A 15,315-nucleotide genomic window follows, 5' to 3' on the forward strand; every position below is an offset into this window, starting at 1 on the left:
GATTGGCCTTGAGCAAAGAGGGTTTTTCTGAATAATAAATTCTTCTGGGCACTTTGTTAAGGCAAAAGCTGGATCTGGAGTGTTGGTTTAAGGTCCTGAGCCTTGCTCTGTGTGGAGGCAGAGCATGTTTGCTTYGTTTCCATCCCTGCTGCCTTTGAACAGGGGCGTGGCTTGTGTTGCAGTTGCCACGAGTGGCTAAATGACACTGAAAACTGGAAATCTCAGTTTTCCCAGTTCACTTGGGAATAAATAATGTCCTGYTCTATTTTCCCCTCTGTTTCTGCTTGGTCTCAAATCCCAATTCCAKTTTTTTACCAAAGAACCCTACTGAATGTGGAAGAAAAACAGCTAACATCTTCCTCCCCATCCCATTCCTATAATTCTATGTATTTTTCAGGAGAATCTCTGCCCTGATGTGGGAGGTGAGATACATTGAACACAATGCCAGGACTTTCAACGAGCCAGACAGCCCCATAGTAAAAGCAGCCAAAATTGTGACAGATGTCCTGCTCCGCTTCATTGGGTGAGTTTGGACCCCACAGACCCCACAGCTCTAATTCCTAAGATCCTTCATTGTGTACCTTGGTTTTTGTCATTGTCCTGCAGAGATCAGAGCTGTACTGATATATTAGAAATCTACAACAAGGTGAAAGCAGAAGATCTGAGCAGTACTGATGAGGAAGAGGAGGTAAGATCATTTCCTTGCCTTTTAAAATTCACCACATGGAAGAAATTTTGATTTTTGTTGAGTCTTTATTTTATGGGTAATTGCACTGAGTTTTGGAGATGAGGCTGKTTAGTCTCACCTGGGACAATAAATTCCTTGAAAAAAGTAAAAATGATTCCTGGAACTGCCTGTCTTTAATCTTCTCTCAATACCTGATGTTTTGTTGGAAGGATGAGTAATGAGGGGAGCTGGGAAGTGGAGCTGTTCCTCTGTCAGAAGGACAACAGCTCTCCATTGTCAGCAGAGCTGCTTTTCTTATGCAATTCTGTGTAATTTCCCATCAGTTGATCCCTGAAATGAAATGTCAGGTAGAATCCAGGGTAGATATCACTGCCTTGAGCTCCTCACTCCTCACACCTTCTCCTCTTCAGTGCAGTTTGAAATGTGCTGTGGTTCCTGTTGCCAGGTGCTCTGGGGTGGTTTTTGTTGGCTGTTTTTTAACCCTTTTTTGCATGGCTGAGGGTGCATACAGACCTGCCTGTGTGTGATCATTCCCTTTGCCTTTAGGTGGCAGAAGTAGATGTGGATTCAGATGCTCCAGGCACTTCCTCTGGGAAAAGACGAGTGAGTAAAATTACTGCTTTGGTCATTTAAAAAAAAATATGATTAAAAAAAAATACCTCCAACAGTCCAGTTTTGATATGGCTAATAAAAATAGCAAGGCTGSAGCTGAAAGATTGCAGCTTCTCATGGGTTTGAGTGTTACATGTGACAAAAAAGGCAAATTTCTTCAATTTGCATTTTGCTGTGCCCACAGCTCTGCTTTAATCTTCCTGGATTTCTGTTTTTAATTGGGAAGATCTGCTTTGAATCAGAACACTGGGAAATTAATGGAAACTTCAAGTGAACAATGTGAATATTCTGATCCATTCTGAAGTCCCTGTTTGCCTGCAGGTGAGACGAAGGGTGAAGAGGCAGCCCATGAAAGCCAGTGCTGATGCTTGGAAGGAGCAGTGCCAGCAGCTCTTGAACCTGATTTATGAACGAGAGGACTCAGAGCCTTTCAGACARCCTGTTGATCTCTTCTCTTACCCTGTAAGTGCAGCTTCCACATCCAAAATTGTTCTTCCTTTGGCAGAACATCCATGCTCTGCATGGCTCTGTCCTCTCCCTTTGTGAGCTGATGTTTTCAGGGAATTATCTGCAACAATTCTCCAAGTAAAATAATGACTGGAGCCACTGGATGAACACTGAGGTGATTTTGCTGCTGTAGGATTTGAGAGCTTTGATTTTTCTCTTGTTCTCACAGGATTAYCGAGATATTGTAGACACTCCCATGGACTTCAGCACTGTGAAAGAAACCTTGGAARCAGGAAACTACACCAGTCCCTTGGAATTCTACAAAGATATTCGCTTAATATTCTGCAACTCTAAAGCTTACACTCCTAATAAAAAGTCTCGTGTAAGTAATAAATTTTAATGCCTGCTTTTTTACAAAAACCTTGGCCCTACATGAATCAAACACATGAAATAAGGTCTGAAGAGCAAAGCACTGCTTGGTGTCATAAAAAATAACCAGAATACATCAATTCCATGGTTATAAATTTGCTTTGTTCTGCTCTCCCAGATCACTTCTAAAATTCTGAATTAATTTTCATCTGGGACAATGATCATTGTTGCAGCTGTTCCTTGAAGTATTTGTGTCAGAAAACTGGTCACCAGTTTTATTTTTTTCAGTATTTTATCCCTCTAAGCAAGATTATCAGCTTGATAACTRCTCTTATTGTGGATGAGGCTACACAGAAGCAAGGCCCAGAAAGAGGACAGGAAAGTGGTTTAAAGATTTTGACATCTGGTTTACAGAAATTAGGCGTGAGGATATGCTGGGTTGCTTCTCTGTGCAGCTCTGTGAGGGTGGTGTAAGAACACTTCACCAGGGATTTAGAGCAAAAACAAAGGTGAGGAGATGTGAAATCCAATTGTTTTTTCTTTGGTATTCAAGTTATCTTAAGGCCTGCTTCCATGCTTTAATGGGGATTGACAAGGGGGATTGTATTCCAGTAATCCAGATATCCATTTTCCTTTAACTCTGGAAATATTTTGTACTGTTAATAAATCCTTCTACGAAAACRCTTTCTGTTGCAAGAATACCCATGGCCCATGGCAGGAAATAAAGAACCTCATAGTGGAATATCACTGTGAATTTTCCCTTTGTGCTGCAAAGTCTGGCCATCTTCRTGATGGTTTTGTGGTTATCTTGGAGTTACTGAACTCTAATAAACCTGACYGTTCTTTCTCACTGCAGATTTACAGCATGACCCTTCGACTCTCTGCCTTATTTGAAAATCACATGAAAAACATCATCTCTGAGTACAAGTCAGCAATGCAATGTCAGAAGAGGAAAAGGCCTCGGTACCGAAAACGGCTGAGGAGCAGCAGCAGCTCCCCCTCAACCAGCAGAGCATCCAGGTAAAACAGGGATGCTGGCAGTGCCCTTCCAKAGGACAGGGGTAGATGTGCTTTTGGGAATAACCAGAATTGCTCATTTCCCAGTGATGTTGCTCTTTTGGGAGATAAAATCATTCTCAGTTTGTGATTTGCAGTTCTGGTAAGTGAAAAATGATGTGGTTACAAATGTTTCCTCTGGAGGAAATAAAAGGTCAACTGTCTCTTAAAATGTTAAAAAAAGTTTTGTATAACACTTCCCTACATCTGATATATTATCTAAGTAAACTGAGTGTTGGTTTTAAAAAGGGATATATAATCTTGTCCCTGCAAACTCCTTTAGCAAACAGCATTGTGGTGTAATTATTTTTAGTGTTATCACACTTGGGAAAAAGAGATCTCTTTGCAGGAGAAATCAATGTTGTGTATGAGTCTTTGGTGACAACAGATTTATCTCTTTGGGATATTCTGTGTTTGCAGCCCAAAAGGGAAACAGAAGCAAGTGAAGATCCAACCTAAACCCAACCAAAATACCTCACTGCCCCTGACCAGGACTAACTCTTCAGTTTCATCTCATGGTGAGGAGAAATCCAGCTTTTCTCTTACAGCAACTTGTCTGTGCAGATTGAGTCTGATCCTCATGAGACACATGCAAAACCCACCTGCTGAAGGAGCAAGGTCCTGGAAATGTGTTGTCTGTAGGTTTTTTTAGCTGAGTTTGGCTGTTGGGATGGTATGGGTAAGGAGCAGGGAATTGGGAGCCTGGGTCTGGCTGGGATAAGAATTAATCCAGCGACAAAAGCCCAGACTTCCTGTGTATGGGCTTCTCTCCTACAGCAGTTGTGGATAAATTATGGCATTACACTCAGCAGGAATCTCTTCCCATGGCTGCAGAGCAGCTCGGGGAGATGAACCTGACTTGGGCTGTTAACTCAGGGGATACAAAACCTCCCCAGACACAGCCCTGTAAACAGAGCACCAAAATCACCCTGTCCCCTTGTGGTGTCCTGTCTGAAGTTTCAGATACAGCAGAAGAACCTCTGGGTTCAGCCACTGGTGAAGAGCTGGAGGGTCAACCATCTTCATCAGGCTCAAATGCACAGAGCCGGAGTGGAAATGCYGTAGATCCAGGGAAAAGCCGACCAGTCAGGAGCAAATCCACACCAGTGAAACAAGGTGAGAAATAATCAGATTTATGCTTTGACTGACTGGTTTCACTGGAGATGAAAAATCTTGAGTCTGTCTGATGTTTCTGGAATCATTGCCTGATTCCTATGTTCCTAAACCATACCAAAATATTGAATTCACTTTTATCCTTACAGTTCTGTGGTATCTTGTCTGAGGTGTGGAATGCAGATGATTCCATGTGCACTTTAGTGAAGTCCTTTAAAATTTCTCCAGACAGAAAATTTGATTGCTCTTAAACTGCTACAGTTCCTTCAGGAATTACAAAAAGCAAACAAACCAAGGGAATCCCCACCCCAAAACCTTTGCCTTTTATTAATCAAGCTGAAACCAAAGATGAAAGAAGTTTACAAAAAAATGTAATTTTTTTTTTCTCATACTTAAGACAAAGTAGTTGTGATTAGAAGGGAAACACTGTTTGCAGTCATGATAGTTTGTCTCTGGGACAAGTTACTCAGTGTTTCCACCAAGGTGGGCACTGAGTAGGTGTTTCCTAAACCCTGGAGCCTTTCCCAAGTCTACACTCCTGGGCTGTAGCAGTGCTGGATGCTGCTGCAGGTGAGCTTTTCCTATGTTAAAGGATATTTAATCTTCATTGTCAGATTCATATCCCTGAAAACAGAGGATTTTGGGTCCCTAGCCAGCAAGATAYTTTATTTAATTTTCATTTAAGGTGTTCAGCAATCCCACTGAGCTTTCTTGGATCATTTACTCTCTTGAGTTATGCTTTCCATTAATACTCCTTGGGCTAAGCCTTTTGAGAACATGCATTTAATAGGGAATAAATGCTGCCCTCAGTRTTATTTTTGTGTATATGTAAGTTTGAAATGGATTTTAGAATTGTTCCTGCCTTGGCACYCCAGGTAGGATTCAGTTGATAATGTTTGTGTTCAGCCTGGTCACTTTGGGCTCCTTTTATTACCTGAGTCTTCACTGAATTGTTGGTCAGGAGAGTTTGCAGTCATTGCTTTCAGACAAAAAGTGTGTTTACTTTGATAAATGTTCCCTTTAGAGCACCTGCTTGTGTCCACAGCATGTAAAGGGTGAGTCTCTCCACACTGGATCATCCCTGAGCACACTTCAGASGGGAATCCCAAAGGCAGCTGAGGCAAATCCCACTTTTTGTGTCCAGTTTAGCCCTGGTGTGATGCTGATGGGGTTTTTTTGTGTTTGCTTAGATCACTCTCCTGATGGGCCCCTCACCAATGGGGACGGCAGAGAACCCCGGGCGGGAGTCAAGAGGAAGCTGCTGAGCGCCTCRGAAGAGGACGAGCACCTGGAGGAGGCAGAGGAGGARGAAAAGAAGAGAGAATTGAAGGAAAAGTCTGGTTTGTCTTCATCAGAAAGTGGGGAATCAGGATCCAGCTCCAGCTCTGAAAGCAGAAGCGGCTCTGACTCCGACTCGGAGTCAACCTCCAGAACAGACCAGGATTACATCGATGGCGACCACGACTACAGCAAAGTTGTGCAATCCAAAAAACCCAAAMGGAAAATCAAACGGAAACTCRCCGGGGGCAGACGGAATTGGCAGGGCCGAGGGACAGGGAGGAGGGGCAGATGGGGCCGGTGGGGCAGGTGGAGCAGAGGGGGAAGAGGGGGCAGAGGAGGAAGAGGCTGCGGCAGAGGAAGAGGCGGCGGCCGGGGAGGAAGGAGAGGCCGAGGAGGCCGAGGAGCCTCGCGAGGAGCCACCAGAGCCAAACGCGCCCGGCTCGCTGAYGATGAGTTTGAAAACCTCTTTGGGGGACAGTTTGGGGAGAACGTGTTTGGAGGGAGGTTCAGCMGACCCCCTCGGATCAAAACCAGGAACGAGGGCAGGAGAACTGTCCTGTACAACGAYGACTCCGACAATGACAATTTTGTGCACACCGAGGATCCTTTGAACCTTGGTACTTCCAGGTCAGGCAGGGTGCGGAAAATGACAGAAAAAGCCAGGGTCAGCCATCTCATGGGATGGAATTATTGACAGATGGAACACTTTGGAACAATTTTAAAAGAACTTCAATGGCCTTCTACTGCAGGGATTTTACCAGAAATTCTACCAAGCAAGTTGTGCGGGGACTCCACTCACGTTTCACAGTGGTGCTTTTCCATCCTGTCGGTTTGTGTTTGTTTTAAAGCTTCAGATCTCCACATTTCATTGGTCAAAATAAGCCTTAGTCATTAGGCCTTAAATTGCAGAAATTCTTCCCCACACACTACGAGTTCATCACATTACAGAGGCTTCCTGCTTCTCAGTAAGAACATGACATTTTCGAGTCACGCTTATGACTTCTCTCCCTCGTTTTGTTTTTGTATTATAGAAATAGCACCTTCTTACAGAGTTTTTATGTGGTTTCTGCCATAAATCCTTAGACACAGTAATAATTATAACTTTTGCACAATACACCAATCCTAAAGGCAGCTATAAAATGTTTACAGTTTCTATATTGTAAGAAGGATCTGGATTATTTTAATCTTCCCAGGCCAAACGTTGATGGAATTGTGCTGAACTGAAGTATGTCCATACTACAGTTTTGGGGGTCCTGATGTGCTTTCTATCGGTTCTTTATTCGTGTAAAAAAAAAAAAAAAGTGACAAAGGGTTGGTGCCTTGTAAATATGTAGCAAACCTTTGATGTGGTGTGTCCTATGTGTGCATTAACTTTATTAAAAAGAGAATACTTGAGAAGTATGAATATCTAGACAAAAGGTGCCAAATGCAAAAGTTACTTGCATCTATTTTCTTTTTGTCCTCTCATATTTTTATAGTATTAATCGAGATTGTGCAGCTAAAGGGGTGACTTCAACATTTGAAAGGTTCCTCCTCTTCAAAGCATGATTTTTAACAGTAGCTCAGCTACCTCTTATTTACAACTACTGGAAACTGAAAAGAAAATAGATGCTGTTATTCAGAGCGTGGTGAAGAAGAGGCGAGAAGGAGCATAGAGGGTTGGAAGTTGTGAGTAGCTGTATCTTCCTTGTGTTGCCACCAAGGAAACAAATGGAGCAGTTCTCCAAGTTCTGAGCAGCAGATGTGTGGGGCAGGTGGGATTTGGTTGTGCAGAGGGGCTGCCCCATGGAAATGTGGCTTTGASCTGCCCAGGGAGCTGTGGCCCCCCCAGACTGACTCTTGTGTCTCAAGCTTCCAGAAGMGAATTCCTGTTGCACTGTGCTCTTGTTTTCCTGGGAAATGCTGACTTGAAATCCTCTGGCAGTGGTAGTGCAGTTGGTGAGGAGATTCCTGCTCTGGCTGCTCCTCGGTGACCTCGGCGTTGGCGTGGGCTGAGCTGGAGGTGAGCGGCCTCTTCCTTCCTTCCTGGGCTCTGGCTGGAATATAGATGGGATTCCAATTTCCTGCCGTTGTCTGACAGTTCTGAGTGAGTCAGGTTACAGAGAGAACAAGTAACAAGAGACTGCAAAGTTCCAGTGGAGTTTTTCAAGGTTTTTAGAGGGTTTTTTTAAGCTTTCATCCAATATCCTGAAGTTCTTCTGTGCACAGCTTGGTCAATAATTCTGGAAAACCTCAGGCAGCAAAGAGTGACCCATGTATATTCTCAGATGCAGAAGGAATTTAATTTTTGACTTTCTATATTAAGCACTAGCTATTTTATCTCGCTATCCAAAAAAATCCTAGTTAGATGCAAAAATGACTTGAAAATAAAAAAAGCAGAGGTTTAGTTTTGTGACGGAGGAGAGTATATCCTAAATTGCCATTGATATGAATTTATGGTACAGTACAAAAACCACACTTTTAATTTTGTAAGGAATGTTTGGAATCAGCCGTAATCCATTGCTGTACTTGATTTGGTTTTTGATGGGGGGGTGGGAAAAAAACCAAGTGCAGAGGCTCTCCTAGTTCTGTGTCAGGCTTTAAAGTATAAACACCTGTCCTATCATCTCTCTCATATATCTGTATATATATACACGCATTTATATTTATAAGAAATGTATTATTTGTTTGACTGATTGGTCTTTTTACATATGGTAACCAGGAATAGCATGTATGCATCAGTCCATAGTTGGAATCATATCCCTTAGATCAGTCCTGTGAGCTAAAGTAAACACTATGGGTTCTGTCCTAAAGCCTGAAAAGCTTGAAATGCAAAACAAATGCTTTTATTCCCCCTCTATTTCTAACTGGCCGAAAATCCACTTATTCCTTATTTATTYTGTGTAGGAGTCGGGGAGAGAGAAACCACAGGGATTCCAGAGAAATCATTTTATGAGTTGGTGTATTTTAGCAGCAATTAGAATAATATTAAATATGTTCTTAACTGTATCTTTTCTCTGTACTGTGAAGATACCAATGAAGCATCACTTTGCTGTGGCGTAAGTATTACTGTGTCCCATGACTGTGAGCTAGACCAGGGGGTGCTGGGACAGCAGAATTTAGTGTAAAAATTGAAAAAACAAAGCTTTTTTTTTCTGCATGAGAAACTTTAATGAGCATGACAAATAAGTTGGGTTTAGAGCTGTTCTTTTTGCTTGGATTTGTGTCTGGATTCTTTCTCTGAGTTGGGCAGTTGATTTCTCATAGTTCTGTGGAATAATGACACTTTTGCAGGAACTTGGATGCTCTCAAATCCCAAATCTTATCAGGAGCCACTTATGGGTATGGTAGATTTAGGATGAGTCCCCCAGGTGCAGCAGAAACAGGATTTAAAGTGATTTAAACCRTCCCAAAGGTGCTGAGCTCCAGGCAGGCTGCAGAGTCAGGGCTGTGCCATCTTTCCTTGCACTCTCTACAAAAACTCCAGCCTCTGCCTGAGGAATGGGCTTTAAGGTCTGATTTTGAATGGGATTCCTAAGGATGAGCAGGCAGGCCAGGGGCTCCTCTGTTCCTGTAGATGTTTGGGCATTGGTGCCTCTGTTCCCTTGAGATGTCTCGCTGGCAGGATCCCAATCCTGAGCTGCTGGGGCACCTCAGGGCACTTGGGGACAYCCTGGAAAAGGCCTCAGGCCCCCACACTCCATCCTCCACAAAATGGGGCTGAAATGTGGTGTCTTTGCTCTCCCCTTCTCCCAGCTCCAATCCACTGTCCCTGTAGTGCTCCCCTTTCTCTCCAGACCAGGGCGTGGGTGACAAAGCTTACTTGGCAGTAATGATATGCTGTTGTCTTGGACATTAGGGAAAATTTTTTATTGGAAAGAGTGGTCAGGCATTGGAACAGACTGCCCAGSGAGGTGGCAGTCACCATCCAAGAACTGAGCACACGTGGTCCTTGGTGGCTCAGTGGCCCTGCTGGGATTTGGTTGAACTTGATGACCTTGGAGGGCTTTTCAAACCTCAGTGATTCCATGATTCAGCCCAAACWTCACCTGCTTTTTATTTTCTCCATCACTTTTTATTTTCCTCTTTGTCATGCTCCACCTCTCTCCTGTAGYTTCCTTTTATAGGCCATTTATTTATTCTCTTGAAAACTTTAGATACCGTGATGAATTTTATTTCAGCTGGCCTGCCAGGCTGTAAAGTTTAATCCAAACAGCCTTTGTTTTGGTGCTTGAACTCGGATGCATCTGGGCAGTTTTATCCCTCTTCCCTCCTTCCATCACTCCTTTCTCCATCAGACAAGCAGAGGCCACCCCCTAATCCCAACCACCACCACCCTGSCRACACAAAAACTGCAAAGAATYGTGGAGAAATAATTCATGGRGGATTTTTGGCTGCTTCARATTCTGCATCCTRTTGTGTAGTTTCATTTTCCTGGAAWGTYTTCCTCAATGTCCATCAGCTGCTTCTCCTGTGTGGAAGCAGAAGGACTGAGAAGTTCAGAGAGCATGAAAAAGAGCTGGCACCTGGGGTGTGGCAGAGAGTTTTTAATTAATTTTAAAAAAAAAATTGAATATTTGGAGGCTCTCTTGACTCCCAAAAGCAAGATGACCTTTGCCAAGCATTTGGAAAAGCTGCTCCTGGGTGTCTCAGGAATGTTTTTGTGCTCCAAATCACAGAATATATACATGAGAAAAAGGAATTTAAATCACTAGTTTTTGATAAGAACTTGATTAATTCCATCTTTGAGTGGTGAGCACCAGGGAAAAGTGAACAGCTGTAGGTTTAAGGATGTCTTGTCCTGATCTGGAGCGTCCCGTCATGGATTTCATGAGTTAAAAACATCTTTGTGTGTTTACATGTCTTAATTTTATCTTTTTATTTAAAAACCATCCTGCAAAGTTTTATAAAATGCTGATGATTTTCTGAAGGAGCAGTTACCCCTCCAAGGCTAACTCTATATTTAGTAGGTAGGGAGCTGTTGTGTTCTTACAATGTGTATTATAGCAAATCCCCGCGCATGAGCGACAGAGATTTTTCAACTCTTTAGTATATCCAAGGTTTACACATGGTAAAAAAAAAAAACTCCTTTATGTACAGTAAGTAACAGCCTGCAAAATTTAGTCTAAAAACGTGTCTTTTTTAGTCTTAGAAATGCAAAGACCTGTTGGAAGCTTGTACATTTTTACTACGTCCTGTTCGGCCCACAGCGAACTCACACAACTGTGCTACGAATCCCTGAAAAATTTCAATTTCCAGTGGGAATTGCTGTCACAGCCTTAACTCAAATGTGTTCTAAAAATGGTGCTGAAATACATTTATGTGCGTGGATGTGGGTACCTGATCCGAGTCTGTGAGACTCCTAAGGCAAACCAAGCACTTGGAGTTACTACTCCTGGTAGTARCTGCAGCCACGCTGGGGAGCTGGCAAATGTGTAAATAGTTGGGATATAATTCCACCAGTGGGCAATTAGGAGCAGTTTCTCAGTTTGGGGGTTTTCTTTGGCAAGCACTGCGGATCTTCCTGGGGTTTGGGTCTGTGAGGAGCCGTTTTGGGGGGTGGGGGTGGGGTGAAATCCTGCTGGAATATTTGCAGGTAAAATCCAAATCCACCGTTTCTCTTCCTAAAATTCCTCCTCAGAGAGTGGTGGATGCTYGGGTGCATTCAGAACTCAACGTCTGAGGATTATTTTTCTGTAGAAATATTTCTGTAGAAATATTAATTCAGGCTCTTCATTCCTCCATGAGTCATTAGAGCAGATTTCATGTAGAAATACCACTTGATGTCAGAGCAAAATTTMCGTGATTTAGGCTCTCCAGGTTGTGTTCTGGATTTAAAATACTCCAAAAATGCACAAAACTATTAGAATTATGTCTACTTTCTATATTAATTTTTTTTCAGGTGATATTTATGCCCATATCTTCACATCCGCTATCTCAGGTCCCTTTAATGAATACTTCAGGGATTTTGATGCCACATGTTGGCAGACCAAATGTAATATTTATATGCAATGAGCTGTTAGTTTTTTGTATTGTACAAATGTAAATTTGTAAAGATTTTTTTCTAGAGTTTTTTTGAAGTCACTGATGTAATCTAGGATGTTTCATTTTCCAGCTGTGGGATTGTCTTAATAAAAAAAAATAAAAAGAGAAACTCTTACTTTGGTTTTGCATTGCTTCCTGAGTAGCTGAGACATTAAAAGGTAAAAAGTAGGTAAAATGGAGGTTWTAATGGAAAAAGAAAATTGCTTTTTGATTCAACTGGTTGATTTTATAGTTTTAAAGGAAAGTTTTATAAACTGCATAAAGAAACTTTATGAAGTAGATAGAGAAGCTTTATAAACTGTGAATATCTGAAGTAGGATGGGATGGAGACCCTCACCCCAATCACCATCTGATCTGGCTCCAAAACAACATTTTTCTAGGAAAGGATAGGATCAACTAATAAGTTCTTGGAAAAAGAAGGGAAAAATGCCTGAAAATGCTGTGAAATGGCTAAAAATGCCACGAAAGGAGCAGGGGAGGAGGCTCTGGGTGAGGTCCCTTGGCCACTGTGGGACACAGGTGGGKTCAGGGGGTGACCCGGCTCGAGGAGAAGGTTGTACCTGTTATCTAAGGATTATTTCATGGAAAACAAGGAATCACTGCTTTTCCATYTCTCCTCTTGTTAAATAGCAGCGATAACATTGTTTAGACAGGGATTTTTGGGGGTGGATGGGGCTGGGTTTAGTGTAGAGCTGCTGGGGGAGGTACGGGCTTGGCCAGGGGCAGGTGCTGACAATAAATACATGGAATAAACTCAGGAGGAATTTCTTCATGGAAAGGGTGGGCAGGMATTGCAAGRGGCTGCCCAGGGAGGTGGTGGAGTCCCCACTCCTGGAGGTGTCCAAGGAAGGACTGGAGGTGGCACTCGGTKCTCTGGGCTGGTGACAGGGTGGGCATGGGGCACTGGTTGGACTCGATAGTCTGGGAGGCCTTTTCCAACATTAATGACTCTGGGATTCTATTTTCCCCTCATTAATCTGCTGACTTATTTGACATTTCACTTTATTGCACTGATTCCAGTGGCATTTCCTCTCTGATGGGAATGAATATCTCCTTTTTAACACAACACTCATTCTCCAAACCCCAGGGACAAAGGGCTTTTTTTTTTTTTTTGGCCTCGATAGTTACAGAGAGTAAAATTAAACTTGTTTTGCAGAGAGGCTGGAGCCCCCCCTTTATGCACATCCATCAGATGGCATTGGAGGGGAGGAATTCCACTCCCTTCAGAGCTGCTTGACCTTTGTTAWCCCCCCTTGGCTGTCCTGCTGTTGATATTATATTGATGATATCATAGCTTTTATATATTTTATCTCATCTTATTTAGGTCATATGTGATAATACACCTTATAAAATACATTCTATAAAATAGATGTTATAAAATACATTATATACAATACCAGAGTGGTAGACAACAATTATTTTTCCTGTGCACTTTTGAAATGCAGTTTGTAGAAGAACCTTTTCAATGATCATTTTTATAGATGTCTCCGAATTCAACTGTGATTTTTATGCATTTCAGCAGTGCGTGGACTCAACACTGCCTTGCAGTGACCCATGACAGCTGGGTCATCCCAACRCTCATTTCCAGCCTGGAAAACCCCGGAAACACAAATATCTGTTTGAATTCACCCTAATGATGCTGCAGGTGTGCAGGGTGCTGCCGGGGACATCGATGGGCACCGGGTGGCCCCTGGAGCACAAGAGGGAGAGGCCAAGCTTTGCCTGCCTTTCCAGTTCACAACAGGCACTGGAATGGGATGATCTGAGTTCAAGGAGTGTTGGGACAACGTTGRGGCACAGGGTGGGATTTTKGGGGATGGAGCTGTGCAGGGCCGGGAGTTGGACTCGATGATCCCTGTGMRTCCCYTCCAACTCAGCTTATTCAGTGATTCTGTGTGATTTACCCTTCAGTTGTTCCATCCTCACCAGGAGCAGGGTTTGGGGCACATTGTGAGGCCGCTCCAGGTGTGTTTGTGCCCTTGGAGCTGTGTGGAGCCGTTTGAAGGCCGGTGGTGCCGGGTGAGCGAACCCCTCCGTGCCCCGTCTGACAGGTCCTTTGGGTGTCCTTGTGTCTGGGCGAATAAAAGCTCCTTTGTGCGGAGCCTCGGCGGGTCAGGAGCGGAGCCCGGAGCTCGTAGCCCTACTGACGCAGGTACGGGCGGTGCTGGCAGCGCTCCCGGCCCGGGACGAACCCTTCCCTCCGCCGGCGGTGTCCGGCCCGGGGCTGACGCAGGACCTGCCCTCCTCCATCAATATTTGCTCTGGKGCCGGGAGGGAACGCTCGCACCGCTCCCGCAGCACCTCCGGCCCCACACGTCCCCGCAGACGGTGCCGGAGCTCCGCCGAGCATGAGGGACCGGCTGGCGGAGCTGCGGCAGCGAGCGGCGGCCGAGGGGGACCCGCACGACGATTCCCTGCGCTTCGAGAACCCCGCGTTCGTCGGCGACGACGGCAGCCCGGTGGGGMGGGCGCTGCAGGAGGCGGCCGAGCTGTGGCGGGCGCTGGAGCGGCTGGAGCAGCTCTCGGAGAGCATCGACAGGACGCAGCAGTCGGTGCTGTGCTGCACCTCGGAGGAGAGCATCGCCCGCCAGAAGCGCGGCCTCGGCGCGGCCCGGGCCGCTTTCGCCCGCCAGGCCGCGGCCCTGCAGCCCCAGCTGGGAGCGCTGCCGGCGGCTCCGGCCGGGGGCTCGGGCCGAGCGGGGCCCCGCGTCCGCCAGACCCAGCTGTGGCTGCTGCTGCGCCGCTACGGCGCCGTCCTSGCCCGCCACTACGCCCGGGAGAGCCGCTACCGGCAGCGGCTGAAGGAGCAGATCCAGAGGCAGGCGGAGCTGGCCGGCATCACCCTGGGCGCGCAGGACGTGGATCTGCTGGCCGAGAGCCCGCAGGGGCCTCGCATCGTCGGCCGCGACCTGGAGGAGCTCAARGCCAAGCATCACCTGGGGCTGGCCCAGGCGCGGCAGCGGCAGCTGCTGGAGCTGGAGGCGCAGATGCTGGAGCTCCGCGGGCTGTTCGTGCAGCTGGAGGGGCTGCTGGCCCAGCAGCACGGCGCTGCCGACAGCGTGGAGCAGCACGTCCTGCGCAGCCTCGACTGCGCGGCCCAGACGGGCGGCGAGGTGAAGAGAGCCGGCAAATACCAGCGGCCGTCGCGGCTCTCGGCCCTGCTGACGGCGGCTCTCGGTCTCTGCTCCTGCTGCCCCTGCCTGCCCTGCCCCGGCCGGGGGCTGCGCTGAGCCGGGGCTGCGCGGGGGGAGCGGCGGCGCTCGGGGATTCGCCCGGGATGGGAGAGAAACGGTGCCGTGTGGGAGTGATGGAGGCTGCTGGTGTCTTGTGCTCCTTGCACACCTTGTGCGATGGTGCAAGGACCGTGCACGCGTTCCTTGATGGTACAGAGACCATGCAGAACCTGCTCAGCGATGCAGGGTCCATGCACACCTCACACGGCAGCGTGGGGATCACACACACCATTCCCGATGGATCATACACACCATTCCCGATGGATCATACACACCATTCCCAATGGATCACACACACCATTCCCAACGGATCACACACACCATTCCTGATTGATCACATACACCTTTCCTGATGGATCACACACACCATTCCCGATGGATCACACACACCATTCCCGATGGATCACACACACCATTCCTGATGGATCACACACACCATTCCCAATGGATCACACACACCATTCCTGATGGATCACACACACCATTCCTGAT

At 45.8% G+C, this 15,315-nt stretch overlaps 2 protein-coding genes across 2 annotated transcripts in view; both read left to right on the forward strand.

Annotated features, from left to right (window-relative positions):
- The window catches only part of BRWD3 (bromodomain and WD repeat domain containing 3), a 49,707-nt gene extending 38,000 nt beyond the window's left edge, over nucleotides 1-11,707 (forward strand). Inside the window, exons 32-40 of the mRNA XM_057381749.1 lie at nucleotides 398-523; nucleotides 607-688; nucleotides 1,235-1,291; nucleotides 1,622-1,762; nucleotides 1,977-2,129; nucleotides 2,973-3,136; nucleotides 3,593-3,690; nucleotides 4,130-4,288; nucleotides 5,476-11,707. Of these exons, the coding sequence (XP_057237732.1) occupies nucleotides 398-523; nucleotides 607-688; nucleotides 1,235-1,291; nucleotides 1,622-1,762; nucleotides 1,977-2,129; nucleotides 2,973-3,136; nucleotides 3,593-3,690; nucleotides 4,130-4,288; nucleotides 5,476-6,260 (1,765 nt within the window). The 3' untranslated portion in view covers nucleotides 6,261-11,707. The remainder of the gene's footprint in view (nucleotides 1-397; nucleotides 524-606; nucleotides 689-1,234; nucleotides 1,292-1,621; nucleotides 1,763-1,976; nucleotides 2,130-2,972; nucleotides 3,137-3,592; nucleotides 3,691-4,129; nucleotides 4,289-5,475) is intronic.
- Nucleotides 11,708-13,443: 1,736 nt separating this feature from the next.
- On the forward strand, nucleotides 13,444-15,116 carry LOC130582833 (syntaxin-1B-like). The gene has a single exon (XM_057381754.1). It carries the CDS (start codon nucleotides 13,939-13,941, stop codon nucleotides 14,818-14,820), a length of 882 nt encoding a protein of 293 aa, XP_057237737.1. The 5' UTR covers nucleotides 13,444-13,938; the 3' UTR covers nucleotides 14,821-15,116.
- The last annotated feature ends 199 nt before the right edge of the window (nucleotides 15,117-15,315 follow it).

This window comes from Malurus melanocephalus, unplaced genomic scaffold (assembly GCF_030028575.1).
Source record: "Malurus melanocephalus ecotype Western Australia unplaced genomic scaffold, MMel_1.1 scaffold_525, whole genome shotgun sequence".
Lineage (NCBI taxonomy): Eukaryota > Metazoa > Chordata > Aves > Passeriformes > Maluridae > Malurus > Malurus melanocephalus.